General features: G+C 41.1%; 1 protein-coding gene across 1 annotated transcript in view; it reads right to left on the reverse strand.

The window, feature by feature from the left end:
- Nucleotides 1-25,440, reverse strand: part of CCNY (cyclin Y) — a 120,650-nt gene that overhangs the window by 13,300 nt on the left and 81,910 nt on the right. The window contains exons 2-7 of the mRNA XM_045535396.1: nucleotides 24,616-24,690; nucleotides 16,888-16,922; nucleotides 8,437-8,537; nucleotides 5,820-5,855; nucleotides 3,867-3,924; nucleotides 3,653-3,772 (exon numbers count right to left, since the gene is read on the reverse strand). Coding sequence (XP_045391352.1) covers nucleotides 3,653-3,772; nucleotides 3,867-3,924; nucleotides 5,820-5,855; nucleotides 8,437-8,537; nucleotides 16,888-16,922; nucleotides 24,616-24,690 — 425 coding nt within the window. The remainder of the gene's footprint in view (nucleotides 1-3,652; nucleotides 3,773-3,866; nucleotides 3,925-5,819; nucleotides 5,856-8,436; nucleotides 8,538-16,887; nucleotides 16,923-24,615; nucleotides 24,691-25,440) is intronic.

Here is a 25,440-nt window from a genome sequence, read left to right on the forward strand (position 1 = left end):
AGGAGATGACTGTGCAGTCCTGGCAGGGAGGACCAGAACTTGAACTGGGGCACAACAGAGAGGACTGGCAAGGCCTGTTCCAGAGACCTGGAGGCAGTGACCCCAGCAACCACAGAAGATGGGCTGCTTTGGAAGAGCCCAGGCTTCCTGCTTGGGCAGCTGGACGGGTACTGTCCTCTGGGACATGGAGTGCCAGGGAGGAAGAGGTTGGTGAGAGATCCCAAGGCTGACTCAGGACATTTTACGTCTGAGATGTCCCAGAAGACGCCATGCAGGCAGTGAACATGCAGGTCTGGAGCTCCAAGGAAACAGCACTGAGATGTCAGTAACTGGCAAATAGAAGCAAGCCATGGCACCAACTCAATCCAATCCCAATAACCTTATCCATTTTTGGAGATTTTAGGTTTTTTTAATGGCATTTATTACATTAAATTTGAGCAGAAAAAGTAGCTAATGTTTTAGATCACGATTTTTCTTTGTGGGAAAATCCTAATTCTTCAACTGAAGATCCAGGTGAGGGGCCAAGTGGAATCCCAGCTGGGCACTGACCTCGGGCCCCCACACTGTGCATTTCAGAAATGCTGACGACTAACGCTTCTCACTCCCCACCAAAGAGAGAATCAGAAAATGTACAACAAAACTGCACTGAGGGCACAGAAAGCTTAGGCTGGACATAACTAAGCCTCCAGACCTTTAAAGCAACAGAAAAAGCCAGCTATGAAGCAATCTTCATTCGGATCCTGAAGACTCTGCTCCTTCACACACAGGAGCTGTGCAACCTCTCCCAGCTCTCCATGGAAACAGATTCTCACTGGCTTCATGCAAAAAGGTGACAGAATTTTCTCCTGACTCAAATTACCTTAGTTGATAGATGTTAATATACCAGATAATATTTAATATTTGGGGGAAAAACTAACAATCATCTGTCAGGCGTGATATTCCATTAGCGCTGACTGAAGGAATCAGACATTACAACACACCCCGTAACGGAGGGAAAGCAGTTATTATGTTGGGAGATAAGGCATTCATAATAAGCTCTACTTAATAGCATGTAATTTAGCAGAACTTGCCAATAAAGCTATATTCAAGGGTTAGCTGCAATTTCTTTTGTAAACTCCCACTTAGGTATTTTAATTCTCTGCCAAGTAAAATAATATACAATTGATTTTTCTAAACAGAATCCCTAGACCATTGCTAATTTGTCACTCTTGCTCAATTAAATTTTCAGATTTAAATGCATGAGGACTCTCCTAAGAAGTCTCTAGAAAATACAGGCTAATGAGCAATTACAGACATGCAAAGAGTGTTCAGCTGACTGCACGTAACTGTTCAAAGGCATTTAAAAGAGGATAAAATGCAAACTCAAGGAATCAAGGATATATGTAAACAAAATCCCAATGATGCTAAGATTATTCCATCCTGACTTTAAAGAGTAATGCTAGGTCAGTTAATTGTCTGAATCCACACAAGCTATGGTTTTAATCCTGCTGTCTTAGAGCTGTTTGGTTTATATCATTAGAGCATGTTCCGGGGCTGAGGACAAGACTGTAAGGTCAAGACTTTGTGGGAAGAGTTGGTGGCTTCATTCCATTCTCAATTACACTCTGATTCCAGATAGCCATCTCGTACACGTACTGTTTTGGGGAATGGAATAGCTACCCAAAACCCCAGTATTAAATGATGCTTCATGAATTGCCACTTTAGTGGCAAAAGTTATTTTACATGAATAATTATAAAATTTCTGTTTATAAAATTTCTGTAACTTCCACATTTGGACTCTTTTAGTACCTGATGCTATAAGATTTTCCAATAGCCTGAAGTATATATTTATATTATGAATATAAGTTACTAAATTAGTATAATCTTCAACCTAAACCTCTTTACTGGTCTCTCTAGAGAGATCCTCATAAAATACATGTGTGATTCTGTCAATATCCTGTTGACAGGGTTGTATCGTGTCCTCTAGAAATTTGTATGTTGGAGTCCTAACCCCAGGAGCTCAGAATGTGACTTTATTTGGAGACAGGGTCTTTACAGAGGTAATCAAGTTAAAATGAGGTCATTAGGGTGGGCCCTAACCCAGGACGACTGGGGCCTTTATATAAAGGGGAAACTTGGAGACAGACAGGAGTTTGGGGCAAACACCCACGTGAGCATGAAGATGCGCATCTACAAGCCAAACAGAGAGGTCTGAGTAGATCCTTCCCTTGCAGCCCTCAGAGGGAACCAACCCTGCCAGCACCATTATTTGGAGCTTCTGGCCTTCAGAACTGTGAGACAGTAAGTTTTTGGTTTTTAAGCCATTTTGTGGTACTTTGTTACAGCTGCCCTAGGAAACTGATACACCTGTCTAAAAACCTGGATGGCTCCCTACTGCCTAAGGCAGACCCAGCAGTCCACAGGCCAGATCTAGCACATAGACAGGTTTTATTTGGCTCAGAGATTCTTTTCAAAAATCTGAGCTAACATTAAACAACTAGGAGCTTTCCAAAGTAAGTCTGGGTTTCCAGCTTCTCTTTGAACATGGAAGACCCCAGTCCCACATTTCTACATGGCAAGGGCTGGTCACAAGGTAAATTGCAAACATTACTGAATGCACGTGCACACACACGCACAAACACACACTTACTAAGAGTCTGCTGTTAGGAACAACCCTCTCTGCCCTACGAGAGTAGGCCTTTGTAGCCCAGGAATGATCCCAATCACCTACCTAAAAACATTATGCAGGAGAGAAAGAACAGAACAGCACCGTGTGCAGAAAAGAGTGGGCACGGCAGGTCTGAGGCTGCCGTCCCTAGAAAGGCTGCTTCCGAGGCTGCCTCTCAGCTGGCATCTGGGAACGTCCACTTCAGGAGGGTCCCAACCACCCCCAGAATGAATAAGAGTGGCAGAAATACAAACAGTCCTTAGGTCGCCCATAACATTTTTATTAGACAATCATCTCTTCTCAGAAACAACAGGGAATGGTGTTCTGATCACCAGGATAGCTCATGCACAGGCAAAGCTTAATTTCTTATCTGAGTTACACACGATGTAAAAGATGACAATGGGTTCCATTGTTAAATCTATTTCCCAAATGAGATTTGACCTAGATCATCCATAAAGTTTTAAGAAATCTAAGAATAGATTTTAATTTTTTTCTCTTGAGTCTTAAAATGCAGATTACTTCCATGTAGTCTTTCAATATCTTACAGATGCATTCATCCAAAAATCACAAAACAGAAGCTAGCAATACACACACTCCTTCCTAGACAGGTATTCTTACAGGATGTAAGTATTCATCATATCTTATTAGTGTTATTAAAATCTTTGTAGGGAATCAACAACAGGAAGCCTGGACAGTCACAGGGGGTGACTCTGGCCTTTCTTACTCCCCCTCAGCCTGTTTTACTTACCTGCATTTAGCATCTCAGCATTTATCAGTTTTGAACGTGATTTCACAAATGACCTTAGGTGGGGACAGTGGAACGTATTTTGGGATATCCATATTCTATTCTTCCAGAAGAAAGACAACAGCGAAGCCACACCACAGTTTCTACAGGGTCAACATAGAGGATCCCTGCTCACACCCCACTGCACTGAACTACAGGAGCAGGCCCGGGGCCACCCGGAGTGGGGTGAGAGTGGGGGTGGCCCTCCTGCAGGCACTCACCAGGGTGACAATGGCACATTCAGCCGTCAGCTGAGCAGCACTGAACAATGTCCGAACAAACCGGTAAATCTGCTTCTGCTCTGGGTTGTGTTTGTCATAATCTGGTGGCACTTCGGATTTCTAGGAAAGGAAATAGGTTCAGATGACTAGTTACCTGACAGGAGCCAAAGAGAAATAAGTAAATTATCCCATAAAACACAAGAAGGAGAATTACCGAAAGAGGGTGAAGGTTTTCGTCAAAAATATCTAAGAGCATCCTTCCATCTGGGTCCCTGGTCGGGAAAATAACAGAAAATGGAGTTTACCTTCTGTAAGAATGAGTGTCACTAAGTAAAACAAAAATGTATTTTGATTCAACTGTATTTCAAGAACCATAAGTTGGTGCTAAATGTAAGAGATGCTGTTGTTGGTTATTCACAAATGATGATCTGTCCTTCTTGGGTACAGTATTTAATCATTTTTGTTTGAATAGACCATGGAAATGAAGGTGATAAACCACATTTAGTTGAATTAAGTAAAAAATCTTGATTCCATTCTCCGAGTTTTCACATGAACCAAATCTAAGCCAATGACTTAAATTTCTTTAACATCTTAGTTCTGAGCAAAGGTTGACAGATTGGCTTAAACCATCACCACCATATTGTGCGTGGCTGACAGGAAAGAAGTCTGAGGGTAAGAATCGACATGCACCATGTCCCAGAGATCAGATGGAAATGTATACAACATGCAACTTGACTATTTCATTAAGAGTTTCACAATTTTATACTGAAAAACAAGAGGCAACAGAAGACTGGCTAGCTGTTACCAGGCTGGTCCGTGCATAGAACCACTTACCGTGGTGACCTTCACTGCAAATACAGTGGCTCCGGCTGCCGAAACCATCTGCACCAGTGACAGCTCTACTTTCATCTGTTTTATGTAAAGTGAGTTTTACCAACAATTTTTTCTTTAAAAACCAAATTTGGAAACCACTGCTTTTGGGTAACCACATATAATTGCCATGGTTAGGCTTCAGAACATCCAAAGGCTACAGACCTGTCCCTGTCACACACTCATCATGGCAAACACTACAATTTCTGTTTTATAAATTTATTGTCTGCATACAAACAAAAGAGAAAGAAAGAGCTTAACGAAACAGCTCAATTTTCATTCCTACATTTGCACGACAGAAATTGCTTTTAAAGTGCTGTGTATCACACCTGTGCTCATTTACACTTGTCTCCACGAACACAGCAAATGCACAGATAAACCCAAGTGAAAGAAAGGTTTGCCCTGACGGCACAGTGGGAGCGTAAGGACAGCTCCTTCTGGGTGCACCTGGTTACACTTGCTTTGATCGTGACCCTGGCTATGAAGAATCAGCTGGTCCGGACCTCACTTACAGCCCCTGTAAGGCACTCACGATGCTGCACGGGACACAGAGGCTGGCCCGGCACCCTCTTTCCTCAGGCAGGTGAGCCCTATTCAGTCCTGGGAACTGAGAGCCCCTGAAAAGCCACCCGGCACTCTAGAGAAATATTCACCAGAAGTAATTTTAAAAATGAGAACAGAGGCTAAAAATATAAATGAGGATTAAGAACTTGAGCTAAAATGACTCTGGGAAAAGGATTCTGGAGAATCCTCTGGGAAGGAGATTGCTTCCTTACTTCCACAGAACCCAGGTGAGCAGCACCACCCCCACTGAGGATCTTTCTATCACCAGTTCCAAAGATCTGCCCATGTGATTCATCACGAAGGTCTGCGACAGTCATGCCTCCTCCTCCCTACAGACCTAATATTTCTTCTACTAAATTCAAACTATAAACATTTTTTTCATGTTAAATTGCACACAGCAAACTTTTTAAATAATACTTTATAAAAGATAGAATGTTTAAACAAGTCATACAGAAAATAAAGAATGATGAGGAAGCTGAACAGCATTAAGGAGCTCTGTTCTGTTTTGCTGGTTTCAGCCACAAACACCTATTCGGTTTCCTTTGATTCAGAAGCAGTTCAGCACTTACCTGAGAAGTTTTGGTAAATTATACTACCTTTAGAAATTCTATGAAAATAATAAGTTAAGAATATAAAGTTCAAAGGTTGAGGCAACTAAAACATACTAGGAGAAAAATAGGAAAAACAGAAGATAATGCGTGATTTTTTAGTATAAAATTAATCATCCACATACCTGTTTTTGATGTGATAATATATTGCAAGAGCTACACTGTAAAATAAAATGCAGAAGTTCAGTGTTTCGTAAGCATATCCAAGATCTCATACATTATCTGACATCAGTTTGAACATAAATATTTAGAAATAATTAAAAGCCTAATAATCCACCTGAACAGCCCTATGTCATTCAGAATGTTGATCAAGCAAATGTACTCTTCAAAGTAAATCAATCTGGTATTCACTCTCAGGAATGATTAAATCTTTTCTAGGAACAACAGAACTTCAAGGGATATTCGGAGACAAACTGCTCTTTCTATTCAGAAATTTTAAGCTTTCCTCACTTGTAAAATACAGGCATGATACAAAAAACAAGTGGTATAAATTAAACACCTTTAGAAATCTTCAACTCATTACCTACTAGTTTAGAAGATCAGTGGTTTCCTTGTATCTGCCAAAAAAATGTGACCATCACCCACAACAGTTTGCTATTTTTTCTCTTAAATCAATAACTCTTGGTAATCTGCTTAAGTTATTCATTCACATGCTGAAGTGGTACTGTAACTTTTATTTATAGCACTACCTTAAATTCTTTGTTTTACATTTTAAAAGATCTGTACTTAATGAACAATTACATTCTCTTTCCCTGAATTTTTTTCTTTTTTAAAATAATGTTTTTCTGGCTATAAAAACATGTATCATTGTAGAAATTTTGGAAAATATAGAAAGTATAAAGAAAAATAATCCCTCTGCCCAAAGACAGTTATTAGCTTGAGATATACAACTATCTATTTCTACCTATAAATTATGTGTGTAAACAAAGAGGTCTGCATCCTACTTTATCCCTATTGTTACCATTTTTTCTGATCATTAAAATATTCAAAAACATGATTTTAAATGGCTGAATATATTTCATCATATCGTTGTTGAGTAATTTACTTAACCATTTCCCTACAATTGCACACTTAAGTTTTCTAGTATTTTGCAATTATAATTGACACCATAATGAACATCTTCACAGATAATATAGTCACAGGTTGAACAAATATTTATTTCCATAAGAAAACATCCTGTAATTGTAATTATTTAATCTAAAGTCATTAATAACAGCAAGGCTCCCAACACATATTGCCAAACATTTTTGCAGAAAGACTACACCAGCTTACTTCCCCACCAGTGTCTGTTTCACCGCACACTCGCCAAGACCTTAAATGTTTTAACAAAGTGTTCTCTGACCGGATAGGTAAAAAAGTTTACCTTTGTTCAATCTGAGTTTCTTTAATCCCTACTAAGTTCACACGGTTTGACAAGCCAACTTTTAAAATTTTCCTCTTTTAAAAACTGTCTAGATCCTTGCACTATTTTTGTTTTACATTAAAATTTATTGAGGAGGCCAAAAATTATTTTGTAAGCTTCCAAGAACACAGTCGACTGGCTGTCTCGGACTGTGTTCTCACTCTCTCAGAGCGCAGAAACTGCCATCCAGGGCACCAACGTGGAGACAGACAACCCAGCCCAAACATTTCCGCCCACTCGGCCACATCAGCTGGCAGCCGTGGGCATGCCCCTTGGATTCCAAAGAGCTCAGATGTTTCCCTGTGACTTCACATGACAGTAGCTAATGTCACCTTATCACAAAACGTACATTCTTCCCAACCTCTCTCTTTCCATATTGCTTCATTCAAATGACTTCAGCTCAGTTCAAAGCACTCATGAGCAAATAAGTGGTAATTCTTCGTTTTTCTCCTAACATCTTGAAAAGCATCTAAGCTGATGAAGAAATTGTAACTGCAGTGAAAGGGCTTCAAAATTAAAAAAAATAATAATAAGGTTTGCAAAGTGTTTTCACGTTAATAGCTCTGTAAGAGAAAATGGTAGATGTTAACTGATTCTATTTTAAAAATCAAAAATTTCAGGTACAGACAGCAGATTGTCAGGATGTCTGACTTATATAATGGTGTTGTGCCCTTTGTTCTACCATGTTGTCTCTGGGAAAAGGAGAGAAATTACTGTTTTAGTCATTTAATAGTCATGTGGTGATGACTGCTTTTCTAATCTAATGTCGGATTTAAATTAAATGTTTCATATACTGGGTTTATAGTGTAGTGATTAGTATCTCTGATTGAGAAAGAAAATGTTCCCCTCGCCTTGGGTGAAGCAGCACAAGATAAATGTCTCTTTTTGGGTTCCCCTGTCTCTGCAGCACTTGTCACCATAGCTGTACTGCTTAGTTTCTACTTGTCCCATGTCACATGCAGGAGCTGACTGCACATGCTGGTGACAGTTGCATTATCAGGCCCCTGAAAAGCAGGGGTATAGATGGCCAACCTTACTGTCAATTTGCACAACAAAGCCTGTGCCTCTTTGATTGTCTTCCAAGGTATAGGTTCCCTAGGCATCCCCCTCACATGGCCAGGCTTCCCTACAGGCTAGGATGGCCCAGTCTGTCAGGGAACAATAAATATTTTGAATACCCCATATTTTAACTACCAAAAATCACTTTTATAAAAGATTTCTTGAATTGTCAGTGCCCCCCCCCCACCCCTACCCTCCAATCTTATCACTCCGAGACCTCACAGGTAAAGGAACAGACAAAACATTCAGTTAAGCAAAAAAAAAAAAAACTATATACCCACCATTTAATTGTATACTTGAGGTTTGGCTGACTGACTGTGCTATCATCTAGGAAAATAGTGGAGCAGGAGCTGTATTTCCTTGCTGTTTGTCCTGGAGGATGCTAGAAAACAATGTCAAAAAAACCAAAAACAAAGGTAATTAGACAGGGCTCCAAATTCTTTCAAGAAACATCACCCCTTTACCTTGATGTCAGACCACAGAGGAAAGACGTCTTAGCAAGAAGGGTCAACACCACCACCAAGAACAAGAACAGCGCAAAAACACCATTCAGAAAATGAAATTCCTCACCCTTCCACATACCGTCACCACACCACTCCCAGTCCCAAACCTCCCACGTCAGGGGAACAGCAAATTCTTGTGATCAGGCGTCAAAGAATGTGTTTCAGAATCCATAAAAGTCACCTGCCCAGCACCCGTGAAACATGGATATACTAACAAAAGCCAGTGATTAAGGCGCGTCCTGGTTTCGCGCTGTTAAGAGCAAGACAAGTGTCCACTGTGCTCATTTGCTTTACTCCTGGGGTACAGCTGATTCGGAGGCCACAGAAAATGCAGACAACGTTAATTTAGAATCTCCTGGTTTATCTGCTTGAATTTCAGCAGGCGAAGTTTTAAAGAAAAGAAAAAGTATTCCTTTGTTAGGGACAAAATACATTTTAAAGAGGAAGATTATCTGATACTTTTGAAATCACAACCAACGGATGCCCACTAGGTAGTGTGCTTGTGTGGTCTTATGACTGGTTATTTCACAATTGTACAAATTTCCAGCCCTCTGAAAAACTTTAGAAAAAAGAACTACTTCTGAAAGGCACTGGTAAAGAAAACAGAATTTAAATTATACACTGATGACAGCTAGTTGAATGCTAAGTAGATTTTTGGCCACTATTTGGGCAATATGATTAGTAGACATCGATATGGATAATTCTTGATCAAACGCAAATTAGGAAAAAAAAATCAAACTACATAAACAAGTTTCCACTTGCCTGATGCTATGCTTAGTGTCATTTTTAGCAACAAAAAACCTAATCCCTTAGGAATTAAAATCGCATGCCTGACCTGCCCACCTCCAACAAAACCTTTGGTATACAGTTATGACTACAGTGAGGAAGACTTAAGGCTAATTAGAGCCCAAACACCCTGCTCAGTACTTTAAAATTCACTTCCCATTTAATAAGGTTTCCCCTGTAACGAAATTATAAAAATCTTTATCAGCCCAAGAAATATATGAGTACTGTTATAAACAGAGTCTCATCTCAAAACTACACAATAAATGATACTTTTGGGTATGCAATTTCTTAAATCACAGACAGAGGGCACTGCACTCCTATAGCATCCTAACCCTCCCTGAGCACTGGTTTTACATAAATAGCATATAGGTCAGAAGGAAATAACCAAAATCAGGAAATTCAAAAGCTACGGCTTGTTCTCAGCTTCCCTCCTGAAGCTCACACTGTTGCGTGCCTGTGTTAGGAACGGGCATGCAGAAAACGTGTAAAGTCCAAGTTACAGGCCAAATGTCCACTTTAACCTGGCATTCTCACATCTATCAAAGTAATCACAACATTCCCATTAAAACAATCCAAAGGCATTAAAAACAACTCTCTTCCTCTTTATAAGCTCTCGTAGCAATCACATTTAAGTCACAAAAACTCAGACTGTAATAACGGCTATTAATGTGGGTGGCAAACTAAAAATTCTTATGAAATTTTCCTTACAGATACAGAATCTACTACGAACAAAAATCTCAACAAATACTATTTAAAAGAAAAATCCAGTGATTAATTGAATTTCCAGTTTTAATGAATTTTTAGAGATATGGGATAACTTTAATAATCCTAATAATGAAGGGAAAGGACAATAACATATCGCTTCTATTTCTTGTGGGGTTTCGATTATTTCCTCCGACACAAATTCCTTCCAGATTAAAATGTGATGGGACTTGCAAAGAACAAACGGTTTCCCTAAGAAAACACAAGGCATGAAGTCAGGGAGAGGAGAGCCGTGATGCACCCGGGTGGGAATAGTGGAAACGAGATCATCTTGACCCCTATGCACACAGTGTCTACCGTGCAAAACCATCTGTGAGTTACATCAAGGTCACTAACACACACACACACACACACACACACACACACACACACACACTGTTGGACTATATATTTAAGAAAATTGTTAGAGTTATCGTGTGTCCCAAGCAATGAGATGATCCCCTTAGCCAACTCCAATATTGATGTCTGTCAGAAAGAAAGACCCCCATCACTTCGCCCTGCACTCCCCATAGGAAGCGCACGTCACAGAGAAACCAGAGGCCATTAGGCAGTGTCCACGCATCTTCTTGCTTCTTCCTCCCTGGCAAACGAATCAAGTCTGTCATACTTCCCCCTCACCTCAAGTGGCAGGCTTAACCTTCTCCAGGCCAGGGCTAATCAGTCCCTCCACTGCAAATTTCCTTTCTGAATCGGCTCCCATGCCACACTCCCTCCCCATTCACAAAGAACTCCCAGTCTGCTACACCAGTGAGTACTTTTCAGTCCTCACATTAATTCGATATTTGACCTGAAACTCTTCTCTCTGGGGTTCTCTCCTAGCGTCCCCCTATCTTTTTGGCCACTCAGTCTCAGTGCCTTTTGTGGACTCTGCTTCCCTGAACTTCCTTAGATGTGATGGTCTTTTCTTCTTTCTTTATGCTCTTTCCCACGGGAATCTCATCCACACCTAACTAATTCAACTTCCTCCTGCTCTCTGATGAGGCCCAACTCTCCTCTCTGGCCCCAACTTCTCTTTTGAGCTCACCACTACGTGGTCAACCTCTCTACCTGAATGTTCCTCATGGGTACTTCAAATGCCAGACTAATCTATCTGTTCCTCCAGTCAATTGCAATGGCTTCAAAGCAAAACATTCTTGAATCCTCTGTCTTCCCTTCCTTTGGTCTCCTTGCATCAAGTGCTCCTGATCCTATCTGTGCCCAAGTACATTTCAACATCATCCTTTCCTCTGCATCCCTCTAGCCTATGTGCTATATGAATGGCTACCATGAATTCCTATCAGTATTACTGCAGTAATCACCCTGCCTCCAGGCTCATTCCTCTCCACAACATTCTTCCTCTGATGCTACTGTCTTCTTTCTACAAAGCAAATCAGATCATGTTGCCTCCCTGCCTACATGATTCAGAAGTTCTCCACCGGGGAGAGGAGACATCCGTCATATCTCCATCCCTCCAGGTTCACTGCTCCCTTCCTCTCCGTGTACCCTAGACACTTAGACATAATTCAAAGATGACAAGAACCACCATTTTTATTTATTGGCCATCAGACGTGAGCCTGCAGTGTTCTGGGTTACTTGGTGTGTATTCATTGACAGCTCACAAACACACCCTGCAAAGCAGGCAGAGTCCCCATTTTACAGATAAGTCAATGGAGGTCAGAGAAATGAAGCAATGTTCTCACAAGGGTCTGAGCCTTGTGCGAACCGGGCAGCGGTCAAGAACTTGTGCCGGCTCTTTCAGGGATGAGATCCTAACACCATACACAAGAGACTGGGGCTTCAAACACAGCAACTTCCAGGGAGTTTGCACGATAAACCACAACATCAGCTCAATGACCCCTTCTGTTGTGTGCCTTAACAAGGGCAACATCGCTTTCAAAATGACCTTCTACAAAGGCACCAGGGAAGCAATAGCACCTGTCAGCCGCCCTATACTTGTACAGACCATTACACTGTACAAGTGCTGCTTGCTCTGTGCCTCGTAACAAGACGTAGAGTGATGGAAGGAAGGGTAGGTGGAGGAGGAAAGAGGACAGGGTAAGAAAAGAGAAAGGCTCCCACGGACATGACCAATATGCTCAAGGACTGCCATCCTACACAGACTTCCCGGCTGTGCCCGTGTTTGTGTGTGTACCATTATCATTTCTGGACATTCTGTAAAAAGAAAAGGATGAAGGAGAGGGGTCGGGGGAGGGGGGAGGAAGAGGAGGAAATAAGAAGAGAGAAAATAACAAAACATCTATTCCATTTCTACATCCTTGCTCAAGTAGAGTGAGCGGTCTGAGAACCAGAGAATCTAAGGTTCCTTTAGTGACAATTGTATCATTTCACTACTAGTCTATACATTTGAAATTACTTCAAAATAAAAGGCAGATTTCTTTAATCTTATTGGATTTTTTAAAAATTTCACTGAGATTAAAATCTGAGTCTTTTTTTTCACATCCTCCAAGTATATGTTACTGATGCTAACATAGCAGCTGCTCAATAAATTTTCATTCTATTAGGAGCAAATCTCCCAGAGGCAAAAGCAAGGTTTGAAATTGTTTAAATTTCAGTGTCTGGATCTAGCTCACTTCATTCCTTGACTTTTATAGCTTACAGATGGAGATTATAACCAGAATAGATGCCATTTCACAAGGAATCCTATTTTGATCACTCAAAGTTAAAAGGCAGAAATCAATTTGAAATTGAACTATTGAAGAGGAGCAAAAACTATTTAAAAGTCAGTATTCCCAAAAGGAATTGAACAGAATATACTCCTCCCAGGGAATCTTGGTCTTAACAATTATGAAAAAACTATAACATACTCAAAATACTAGAAAGACTTGCATCAGTTTTGATACTGAACTTGGAAAAGTAAATAGAATTTATTTAAACTCCAATGAGCAATAATATTAATAATATGAACATATTTATACCATGCAGTGCTATAATTAGATTGCAAATCACCTTCCCTTTATTACCTCATTTGAGTCAAGTAGCCCTGGAATTATGACCCATTCCTACGAGTTAAGTAAACTGAGACGTCAAGACTTTTCCAAGATCACCGAATTAGGAGGTGGTAGGAATAGGGCTTGAACAAAGTTCTTTTGGCACCAAGTCCGGCTAACATTGTGACTCTTGCTTAGCTGGTAAATAACACTCTCCAGTTGCTTTACTTTCTCATAAAGTTTCCAGAACCATTACCTGTCTCAATGTTGGGACAAATTCTTTAACTTTTTGCATGAGAATGACACTACATAGTATCCCCAGTTCAGCCTTCTCATTTCAAAGTGCATCTAAGACTAACAAGATGTAAGGGAAGCTGGCCATTCAACTCCCGATTCAATCTTTTTTAACATTTTTTTTTTTTTTTGACGAATTCACTTTAGGTATGCTGTCACCAGGTAGCAGGAGGATATCACAGAAAAATTAGGCTAAGGCAAAAGGCATGAGTTCTCCCTAAGGTTCAAGAGTGATTCTGGATTCCAACCACCTACAATGATGTCACTCCCAATCTATAATCAGTGATTTTTCACATTTTAATTAAAAGATTCATTAAAATAGCTAACCTTTAAAAAAAGGCAAAACCAAAACTTCAGCAAATTTTAAATAAGGTACAAACTTTAAATAAAGCCCTTTATATAAGCCTTTTAAAAATACCTGTGTATCTTTCTTTCATATGTACTAAAGTTTCCTATAACTATTAATTCTAATTACATCTTAAACATGAGTGCTGATTAGAATATTAATCTTTATAATTCACCCTGATTTAACTTGCTGTCAAAACTCCCAGAGTGGTTTACTCTCAAGTGGTTTGGTTTTAAAACCTGTAATAATTCTTTGACAAGCAGCCTCCTTTCACTTAATCCTTTAAGTCCCTCTTGGCTGTCTGAGCCAGTTAAAGGCCCATCTCTTTTTCCAGGCCCGGTTTCACTCTCTACTGCCCTTTTCCCTGGATCAAAGTTTACTCTTCACTTGCTAATATCTGCTGTTTTCTGGGAGCCAGGATAGTTCCCCTGTAGTTAGCATCATCCTAGGAGTAGAGCTGGACTGGATCACCCCCACCCACTTCTCTTAGATGGCTTACCTACACCCACTGCTTTCATTTATCTTAAATAATAGCCTCTTTGTAGATTACCTGAGCAACAGGTACAAAGTAGGTTCTTCAGAAACTTGAAGGAAAATTATAGAAACATCACTCACAATAAAGCAAATAAAAAACCAAAAGGTCTTATAAACAAGGGCAAAGAGTAACTGCTACCCAGAGTTCAACAAATTAAACTATAAATTTTATAGCTGAGGTCCATATTCAGAAATAAGTCCTATAAATTAAACTGCCTGTCCTAAAAATTAAACTCTAACTTCAGCTAAGCAAGCTAAGCAACCTCTATTGCACGGAAACTGGTGTCATCATCTCAGGCGCACACAGAATGGAAGCTAAGACGGACTCTAGATCCAGACCATCTGGCTCTCAACCCTGGCTCCACTGTTTACTTGGCTACCTTCTTTGTGCCTCAGTTTCCTCATCTTTAAAATGGAATGTTAAATTGTACCTACCCAGCATGGCTACTGTGCTAACTACATAAGCAAGTTCATTATACCAATTAGAACAGAGCTTGGCACACACACTTTAAAGCACTTAACAGATGATACTAATTATTATTATTCCTGTCCTTCCTCCACTGTTCTAACTTAATTTTACTTAAGTCTCAAAACTTGAAAAACACAGCTGATTTATTAGCCTAAATAATCTGCAGGTAATTTCTCTCAAATTAGATTTCAGTTTGTTGGCCTGGCACACTCCAGCAGCTTTTCCCAGCGTAGGCAGGACTGACGCGCCCATTTCAGCTAGGTCTGTTCACGGTTTGGAGGGACATGCTGTTTGTTACAGCGTCATCTGTATCAAAAGACACTTGGCACAGAGACTGCTTTTACATAGGAACAGGTGCATTTGAGTGGATCTCAACAACTGTGTGATTTCACTCTCTGGGTCAGAAGATGAGGTTTTACAGAGGTTTGAAGGCTGGGCTGGGTTACTAGCATGCATGGCCTGCCATCCTAATCCACGTGCTGGGTCCCACTGATGTACTCAGGGTGTGGCAGGGGCCAGGACAGGACTGTGCAGGACACAAAATGTGAGGTTAAGGGGGGAGCTTGTAAAAACAGATGTGCAGGGTGGAACCGTGAGAGCACACATCTGTCTCAGCCACGATCAGAACAGAGTGGCGTGGACAATCCAACTCCCACACCCCTCTCTCTAATACACCTTCAGCAGAGCCGCAGCAAAAAGGAAAGGCAGCTGTAGTTTCAGCTCTTCTCTTTCCCTTGCAAGCTCCTTGGCAAATGTGCTAATGAGTGGGAAAGTGTTCAAACGCACCCAGAAGGCAAAGAAATGGAAGCAAGGATTTAGAGAATTAGTTCCAATCACTCAAATTTCTATATCCAGGTATACACTGCTTTCAAAAGAAAAAGGCCTGACCATTTCCATTATATTTTCCTCATGACATATATTGTAATTTCACAGATGCTTTACATATAGATGCCAAATTTAAGGGGCCAGGGGAGAAGTCACGGATTGTTTTAAGAATATGATAAAAACTACAAACCCTCTGATCCCTAGTATATACTGACACCGACTACAAAGGAATCACCAGTCTCCTAAGGGCCGAGCATGGTGTCCCTGAATGCATGGTCTCCGCTTATGAATTTCTTCCCAACTGCATTCTGACGAGATTTGCACAGGGCAAGGAATAAGATATTACGGCTTTAAGTCTCTTTAACACACAGCTTTTGGGCCAAGTATTTCAAGATCAGCAAATATTTATATGCAGACAGTTTAAAAATCCTGAGAAAGATCTTTGTTCAGTCAAACACATTATTCTTGTTTTCAGTATGAGGATTTACGGCATAGTTATTTTGATAATTTACCTAATTCATCATTCCATACCTCTTGGAGGTAGTTTCTATCCTAAAGGGGCACGTATTCAGAAAGAGAAGGAGGGGTGGCTATAACGTGCCTGATGCCCGGGCTCGCCACAGGGTACGGGGTGGTGACTGGAACCAGCCAGCTGCACCTGCTGCCTGAAGAAGAGGCATGAAGTATCTCAATGAGGGACCTCACGCCTGGCCACCAGGGGAGGGGGATACTGCTCAAAATGGCCAACTGACTAGACCTCAATTTTTAAAACTCCTTTTAAAATTCAAGTGTTACCAAGTTCACCCTCTTTCTTGGAGCAACAAAAGAACATGCAGACTCCACTGGACCCACAAACCACAACTGGGGGGAGGAAAGAGTGTGGAGGCAGACAGCCTCACAGAAAACAAGTATGTGCTTATTCAAATGGAACTAAGCTACAAGAGAAAAAGTAACCTGGGGCAAGGGGAGAGGAAGGGAAGAATTAGAAATTAAAAGGAAGTGGCTTTCACTTGGACCTGCTGTGTGATGTTTGTTGTGGTATTGTTCATGCACACTGTCCCATGAACAACAGCAGCCTAGGGCTTCTGGAAAAACACTTGGGACAGTGGACAAACACCCAGTGATGCTTGTCCAGTTGCAAACCAAACTAAGTGGAAGCACACTGCAACGCTCTTCATGTTCTTCCAAGTAGCAACAAAATACCTGAACCATTTTCATCCATCACAGTTACTTAAGCTCTTTACACTGTACAGTTATTAAAAACATAGGCCAACAGCTTCACTTACATGGTTAATGAAGAGACTCTTGCGTTTTTCTCTCACTGTGAAAACAAAAGATGCAACAGAAATGTTACATGCCTGCAAGCCAACCCCTCCCAGGTTGCTGAGGACTAGGTCTCTGTGTCGTGGTCCCATCCTTCCACCAACCAACGTACCCAGTTTTTCATTTACCAAATATAAGAATATAGTACCTGCACAAATGCAGATCTGACCTTGGCTAACAGCAGAAAATATACATCCACTTAAACAACAGTACCCTAACAAAATAACTGTGGCTGAAATCAATTAAGGGTTAACAGATTTCCAACAACTGAATAAAAGATTAATTAGTAAATCTCATAAAACTTGCATGCATCCATTAGTTTAATATGATTAACAAATAATAGGACTATTTATTAGTTCTAACCCAACCAGACCCATAAATGTCCACAGTATACATGGATTCATATATAAACAACAACAATATCCGTAACAGCATTAAGGTGCAGGAGGATGTTTGCTTCTCACACTGCTGTCTGCACATGTGGCCTGCGGAGCCCAGCCCCCAGGACCCCCAGAGCTCAGTGTTCCTCAGCACAGGAGCTCTCAGCCCCAGAGAAGCAGAAGGGTGTTGGGGAACCCAAGGGACGTGTAGTGACCTAGTATCATTGAATTCTGCATTTTCTTTCCTGAAGACTCATTTTTGTGGGTTTGACAAATTTATTGAGTAGTTTCTACAGAGGACATAAAGAATAGGTTTCCTTCCAGGAGATGACATCCTAGGTCACAGAGAGTCAATAATGCTACCTTGGGCACCCTAAAAGACAGTATGCAAGTCTAGCTTATCATCTGAGGAGGGTTTTTCCCTCCTCAGAGGGCGTAGTCCACGCCCCCAAAATAGATTTACTACCGTTTTTTTTCAAAAGCTCTCTAGCTGATCTCTTGGGGGCGCTTGTTTTGAGGAATTGTTTTCCTGTCATTCATATGCTGTTCTTAGATTCACAAGGAAACACTTTTCTTTTCTGTAGAGGTCCCATCCTCTCTGGAATGACTGCTTTCCCCCTTGCTATCTCAAAGATATTCCAGATACAAAAGCAAACATTAGTTTGAGGATAAAGTTGGGTGCACTGAGAGACACTGACAGATAGAAGGTGCCTACGCCAAGCCACCAGATGGACCCATGTGCAGGTGCCGCTGGCCTGTACTATTTTGTAACAGCCCTCCTCAAGGGGCCTTTGCAAGATGCAGTCTGCACGGTGTCTGAGAGGCTTTCCCACACATGCAGGCCTATGACTGGTTTCCTTTTGGAGTGTCTTCTGAGCCCCCAAAACAACCGCCTGTCCCTACATAGGAAGAATTCCTAATAGTCATGTTTGGACTAGGTGATCCATTTCTCTGACCATACTGCCTGGATCAGGATGGATGGACTAATTCTCTCTCCTGGGAATCTGGAGTTGGAACATACTCGAGGTGCTAGCTCATCACCGCTAGTGACATCAGTGAAGGTACGTAAACTCAGGCAGGGGGTGCGTGCACACCTCCTGCTACACAGGGAAGAGTTAACACAGATCTGACAACCATCCGTGCAAGGCAGGCCCTTGGCTGGTATCTGGGGACTTGGATTTGGGAGGGTCCTCACCACTCCCCAACTGGTAAGAGCGGCTCACTGTCCCTGAACTGTCTGCACAAACCATATGGTCTATGCTGACATCTGCTTTCCTTCTGGGAGTCTGGAATTTGGGCACATACGAGGCAGAGGTTTCCTACATGAGCAGCCCTCGATAAAAACCTTGGGCTCTGGGTCTCTACCGACGACCTTCCCTGGTTGACGACATTTCACAAATGTTTTCACGACACACCCGTGGACTGGGGAGTAGAGAGCGCCCTGTGCAACCACGGAGGCTGCGCCTGGTTTCCTCGGGAACCTGCCCTCGCACCTTTGCCTGGTACTGATTTTGCTTCATGTCCTTTCATTGCACTAAGTTGAGGCCATGAGTATAACTGTATTTTGAGTCCCATGATTCCCCTACTGAATCACCAAAGCTGGAGGTGGGCCTGAGCACCCCACACAGCTGCCATGCAGAGAAACACCAGGGAGGAGTGGCGGGGAGAAGGCAGGTGCTGCCTTCGTTCCTAACGGCCTTTAGTGCCCAGTTCCACCTACTCATGAGGTTTCTGAGATACCCTGGTGCCCTTAAAACTAATTATGCCTTTTCCCCTAAGTTAGTCGGAGCAGGACTAAGACATTACCGTGGGGGGAGTAATAAAATAAGTAGAATCTCTTATATTGGTGTATCACCAAAAAAGACTAACAAAATTACTCAATCTATATCTGCCTTTAAAATAAATCTGAAACCACTGAGGCTGATTAATCAGCTCTGAAATTCAAACTGCTGTAGCTATTTTCTTTTATGTAATGGTATATGCAATATGGCAACTCATTCCTAATGGGTGGCTTCAATCATTTTTAAAACTTCAATATTTTTGGTTATTAGTAACACATCAATCAAAATCTCTGGAGTTTTCTGAGTTCCTACATAATTAAGTGAACTAATAGTCATATTTTGCTTTGGTAGGAAAAACAGGCAATAAATGGATGTGGACCACAAATCTCATCTTTCCTGGGAAGAGAATAATAGCAATCTCCTCTGATCCCGTCTATGATAGTTTGTTAAGAGGATTTTTAATTGGCTATAGTGATAGTGCATAATGACTTTGACAGAAAATGTACTAGAGGCTTTAAAAATAAGCCATCCAAAATCAGCAAAAACACTACTGCTGGCATTAAAGTCTTCTCCAGATAAAATGGGGAATGAAGAGCAAAGAACAGCGTTTGCAATCTGAAGTACAAATAAAATTCCACTTAAGTTGCTATGGGACACTCACTTGCCACAAAGCCACAGAATTAAAGCTACAGAAGCAAAATGTCTGGTTTGTTTTCTTTTTTTAAAGACAGGGTCTCGCTCTGTTGCCCAGGCTGGAGTGCAGTGGCACAATTATAGCTCACTACAGCCTTGAACTCCTGGCTCAAGCGATCCTCCTGCCTCAGCCTCCTGAGTAGCTGGGACTACAGCTACACACCACCACACCTGGCTAATTTTTAAATTTTTGTGGACATGGGTTCTCAGTATGTTGCTGAGGCTGGTCTCAAACTCCTGGCCTCAAGTGATCCCCACTTTGGCCTCCTAGAGTGCTAGGATTACAGGCATGAGCCACCACACTCACCTATTGACTCTGAAAAATACAACTTTCTGGAAAAACCTAATTACTAATGAGGATTTGTTAACAAACTAAATGCAATTTCAGCTAAACCCCTTTTACAGATAGGCATTAAAAAAATTACCTTGGTCTCTCCTCTTCCATTTCTGAATATACCTTTCAATGGCCAAGTGTCAGCCACCACGAAGCCATAGGATGCTAGAACTAAGGAGGTCCTAAGATCCCATCTAACCTAACATCCTGCTTTTGAAGTTGGGGAGGCAGCCTGGACAAGCCTGGACAGTGTTGGGCCCCTCCCTCTCCACCACCCGGTCTCTGGGAGCAGCATCCCTGTGTGCAGAGCTCTCCCAGATCTGCAGGGAATGAGTCCTGTTTAAAAACAGAATGACGATTAGAACCTGACATGAACAGAGCTAAGCTCCTCTACAAAGAAAAAGTACTTAGATGATTAATTACTCTGGATGTAAAGAACGGGCAGGCCACACACGTGGCATGCTTCAACTATAAAGAATGACAGTTTTGTCTGAAGATGAAAAACTGCTGAGATAGCAGTGCCAACGTAGATCACAAAAATCTGGTCCAAAAAAAATCTGGTTCAAAAGAAAGGTTTTACTTCTTTCTCTTGTCCTGTGGGTAACGTAAATCAGGTTTTGAACAATTAAAAGTTCAATATTAATTTCCTTACAATAAGGTTTGAGATTACCACATAACTCCTACAATTTTCATTACTTCAGTGAATTCAATCATTCATGTAATTCAAAACACAACTGCTGAGCCCCTGTTCAGAGTGCACACAGAGGCTTCTGCCTCGCTGCGCTCCCAGCCTGACAGGAAGGTGTGTCGTAAACACAAAGGACCAGTGTGCAAAGTGCACTGTGGTAGGAATGTCACCCCATGCTTTGGAGCCGGGAACCAGGCATCCTGGTGAGGTAACTTCCCCATGAGGTGCACCTCCTGAGCTGCAGGAAGGAGTGTCTCTGGCTGCTCGGAGTCCTGGACCTGCGTTTATTTCTCTGTCTGGGCACAGGGGAACAGGACATTCTGTATATGCAAATTGAAATCTAAATAAGCAAGGCAGATGAAACAAAAATGAAAAGACAAAAATTTCAAAGATGTTTAGGACAGACCCAGTCATGGACAGGAGAAAATTCCAGGAGAGAGAGTAGGAGGCAGCTGTAGGAAGAACATAAGGAGGAAACTGTTCAAAGAACAAATATCCACCTCAGCTGCTGACTAAACTTTAGATGTTTTCTGCTTCCCGTAGAGAACACCTAGGGCCAAAGGATTTCTTCTGAAACACAGAAACATCAACTAAGTGAGATCCTTTTAAAAGTTTTTTTCTAGTTGTAAAACAACTGCATGCTTTTTGTTGAAAATCTGGAAAATACAGAGCAGTATAAAGAAGAAAATATAATTATAAATAAGAATTAAAACTTAGAAAAGACAGAGATATATTCTTAAATATACAGATTGGGTATCCCTTATCCAAAATACTTGGTTCCAGAAGTGTTTTCAGATTTTGGAATATTTGCATTATTTGAGCCTCCCAAATCCAAAAATCTGAAATCCTTTGAATGTCACACAGGTGTTCAAAGTTACAGATTTTGGAGCATTTTAAATTTTGGATTTTTGGATTTGAGATACTCAACACCTGTATAATCTGACAACCTAGAGATAACCACTATTAATATTTTGGTGTGTATCCTCCAAGTCTCTTCTCTGTGCATAGTTATGCAGACATAGCAAGTGTTATGTGTACTTTTGCATATGGATGTATTTGTATTTAAATATGTGCAAATATACATGTATCACACAGAAACATGCCAATGGAAATAGGCCCATTTTTCTATTGGTGTGTAAGCATTTTTATTGGTTCTACAGTGATTCTTTAATATGTGAAGGTATTAATCCAATTTCATATGAATTATAGTATTTTCCCATTTGATGATTTCATTTTCAGGACATACTTCGGCAGAGTTTTCATTTTTAGGCAATTTCTTCCATTGCTTTTGTAAACTCACGTGCCTCTTCCCCACTCTGACACCAAGTATTCATTTGTATTGTTCCTAGATGATTATATTTGTTACATTTAGTCTATCACCAGTCAATCTATCAGAAGTCTATCCTGGCACAAGGTGGAGGTGAGGTTATCATTTGATTTTTTTAGGTGAGATTCAAAGTGCTGTGTATACTATTATAAAGGCTGCTATGAAATGCTGGTATCATTTCAAACCTGACCTCTTCCTAGTTTGCTTTCAAGGTGATTGGAAGCAACTCTTAAATGGGGTGGGGGGTGGGGGGGACAAGATTGGTCTATCTGTATCAAGGAAACAAAGACAGAAAAAGATGGACCTGGGTGCAGCAGAGCCCAGACGCCACCCTCCACTCTTGTGCTGGTCACCGTCCTTCTCCCCCTGGGCAGATCCAGCATTCTGGTTGCCGTGCTGCAGTCAGCACAAAGGAAGACTCCAAATCTGAGATAAACTAAGATGATGGCAGAGACCCAGATGAGGGGAAAAACCCACCCTCCAGAGTGAAGATCGCACGTACTGAGAACTTACGCTGTGTCTTGGGCACTGGGCTCAGCACTTTGACAGACTATACATTCAGTCCTCCTGACAATCTCATGAAGTACTAACTCCATTTCACAGTTGAAAAACTGAGATTCAGGAAGATTGTATGAACCACATGCACCAAGATCACACGGAGAGTAATGGATCTAAGCCTTCAGCTCAGGTAGTTTCATTCCAGAGTCACGATTTCAGGAAATCTTTCCAAGGCGTTAACTGTTCTTACATGGTGACTGAGTCACATTATCAATGAAATTCAGCTGCCATCCCAGATGTCACGGGGCAGCCAACCAAAAACATAAACCACATAAGACAGCCTACAACATGATACGCTGTGAGAAGTCCTGACAGGGTTAGTAGTCTGTGCTAACTGGAGGGGGATGGAAGGTGCTCAGAGTTTTAAAAAGAGAGTTGAAAAGGAAGAGTTTATGTCTGCCAACAGGCCACATCGGAACAGGCCTGTGGAGGACAGGGCATCAGGCCCCCCAGCCTGGGGGAGTTACCACTGGAACCTCTGTTCTGGACCTGCACTCACTGAGCAATTTTCTGATTTCTGAATCTGTCAGGACATCTGAATGAAGTTGGTCTGTACCCCGAGTTCACAAGAAGCAAGAACCAAACCTAAAAGTAAGCCAAACTTGTAACTTGTCTTCACAGCACTAAGTGTCTGCATAAAGGGGTGGGTAACCTGAGGCCTTGAGGCCATATGTGGCCTTCTGGATCCTTAAGTGCAGCCTTTGAATACCAATTTTATAGAACAAATCTTTTTAACGAAGGGATTTGTTCTGTGAAGTTTGGATTCAGTTGAGGGGCCTTGAGGCTGCAGGTTCCCCACGCCTCAAACCCTCATCCTCACTGGCACTGTCCTCCCCTAGTAATTATCCAACCCCTCCCCAATGGCTTCCTGCTTCACCTAGGGAAAAATGTGTTTTGTTTGTTATGTTACCACATTTAAAACTTACTTCACAAGAATTTGATGTCTGTGGCTGATTTATTCTTACTTTGGGAAACATTTATTTTTTTCAGAAATGCAGCAAAGTCTTTCAAATCAAGTCAGCGGCCTGCTTAGTTACAGATTATACCTTGCCAAAATTGTTAATCATTGTTGAGGAATTACCAATTCTTATATATGAATTTATTGTCGTGAACATGTCTGGTTATTTTCTACGCAATTTAGGATCTTCTCTAAATTAGAGCTTAGCTATTTGCCAAAAGAGTCAGGGATAGAATTTTGTAGGACTTCGGCATCTTAAAATAACATCCTGATCACTATGTCATCATTTACAAATTTCTCCTGCCACACTTTCCTACAGGAATCCAACTAAGAAAATGTGTGTTCACTGTATTGTATAAGTTTCATCTTATCTCTAGCCAAGGGGCCAGGGAGAGTGAGATACGCCAGGGGCTGAAAAGAGAGAAGAACCTCTAGGAGAAATCCCACACGCACCTGAGATAAACCACAAAGATTACAGGATCTGTAAGAATAAGCTGGTTACTACAAGTGTTGCGAAAAAGAAACCATTTATACCTAGTGTACGGGTTCAACTCAGCTCTCCAACAACACAACAGAGCTAGTTAATGTTGCTTTTATTTGAGGATCCTATTTTGCTTTCTTTTACATATTGTTAACAAATACTTCTGATCTTTTGGGAAATTATGCAAATATCAATTCTTCAAGGAAAATTTCTAACTCAGGGTAGAAATTCTTACAGAATATATGTAGAATACAGCTGACTGGCAAAATGAGGACAGCTGCTTCAAATAGGAAATTCTGTAAACATTATTAACTACAAAAGAAGAAAAAAATCCAAGGGAACCACCATTAAACCTTATACTTGGGGGGTCACTAAAGGGGATTCTAATTTCATCTGGAAAGCCAAATTTAGGGGAAAAATCAGGACTTAGGCTAATTACCAACATGAGCCTTTTTTTCTTTTTTTGAAAGAAACATAAATTAGGAACCTACCGTCTGTCTGAGATTTACTGAGGAATATTGTGCTGGCCCGAGGATGATCTGAAGGATTGAATTCCATGTTCAAATCTTTAAAGAAAAAAAAAAGAAATTACATGAATAAACCATCTGATAATGAGAGAATCAAGATTTTCATTTTTTCAACCTTAAATTGCAAATACACTCAAGGATTCCAGAAAGCTATAGTTTATTGTGTTAATAGATCCTTTTGGTTAGATTGAAAACACTGCTATTATTTAGAAGTTTAAGAAAGTCGAACATAAAAATTAGACTCTTGGCTGGAGACCTATTAGCCTATAAAACCCTCCATTTTCTTTTGAAAAAGTCTGCTCTGCACCCAAGATACACAAAATAGAAGGACAGAGTTACCACGCGCAATTAAAGAGAGTTACACGTTACAGCAGACTCATCTAAGCACTGCAGTTGAGTAAGTGGTACTTCCCAGGTAAAGGTGATTAAAATAGGACATCTTACCTGGTTAGGCCACATCAGCATCCTTGTACCCTGCCTAATTAAGATTATTTCCTAAAAAAGCACAACTTATCCCTTAGAGCAAATGCTGCAAATCAGCCATTTGTGGGCCTAATCTGGGCCACAGGTGTGTTTCGAGTCATATCTTTTATTTTTTAAATTTAAGCCAAATATAAAAATCAAGAGATTTCAAACACATACCACAAAGGAAAAAAAAAAAAAAAGCCCTATTTTGAGCTTCTCTTGAGAAATCAGATCATCTGGCAACACTAGGCTCACACCCCAGTGGTCACGGTCAGCTGGAGCCCAGCAGCTGTGGCCCCTTCAGATGGGACCTGGGGCTCCAGC

Source organism: Lemur catta, chromosome 1 (assembly GCF_020740605.2).
Source record: "Lemur catta isolate mLemCat1 chromosome 1, mLemCat1.pri, whole genome shotgun sequence".
In the NCBI taxonomy this organism is placed as follows: Eukaryota; Metazoa; Chordata; class Mammalia; order Primates; family Lemuridae; genus Lemur; species Lemur catta.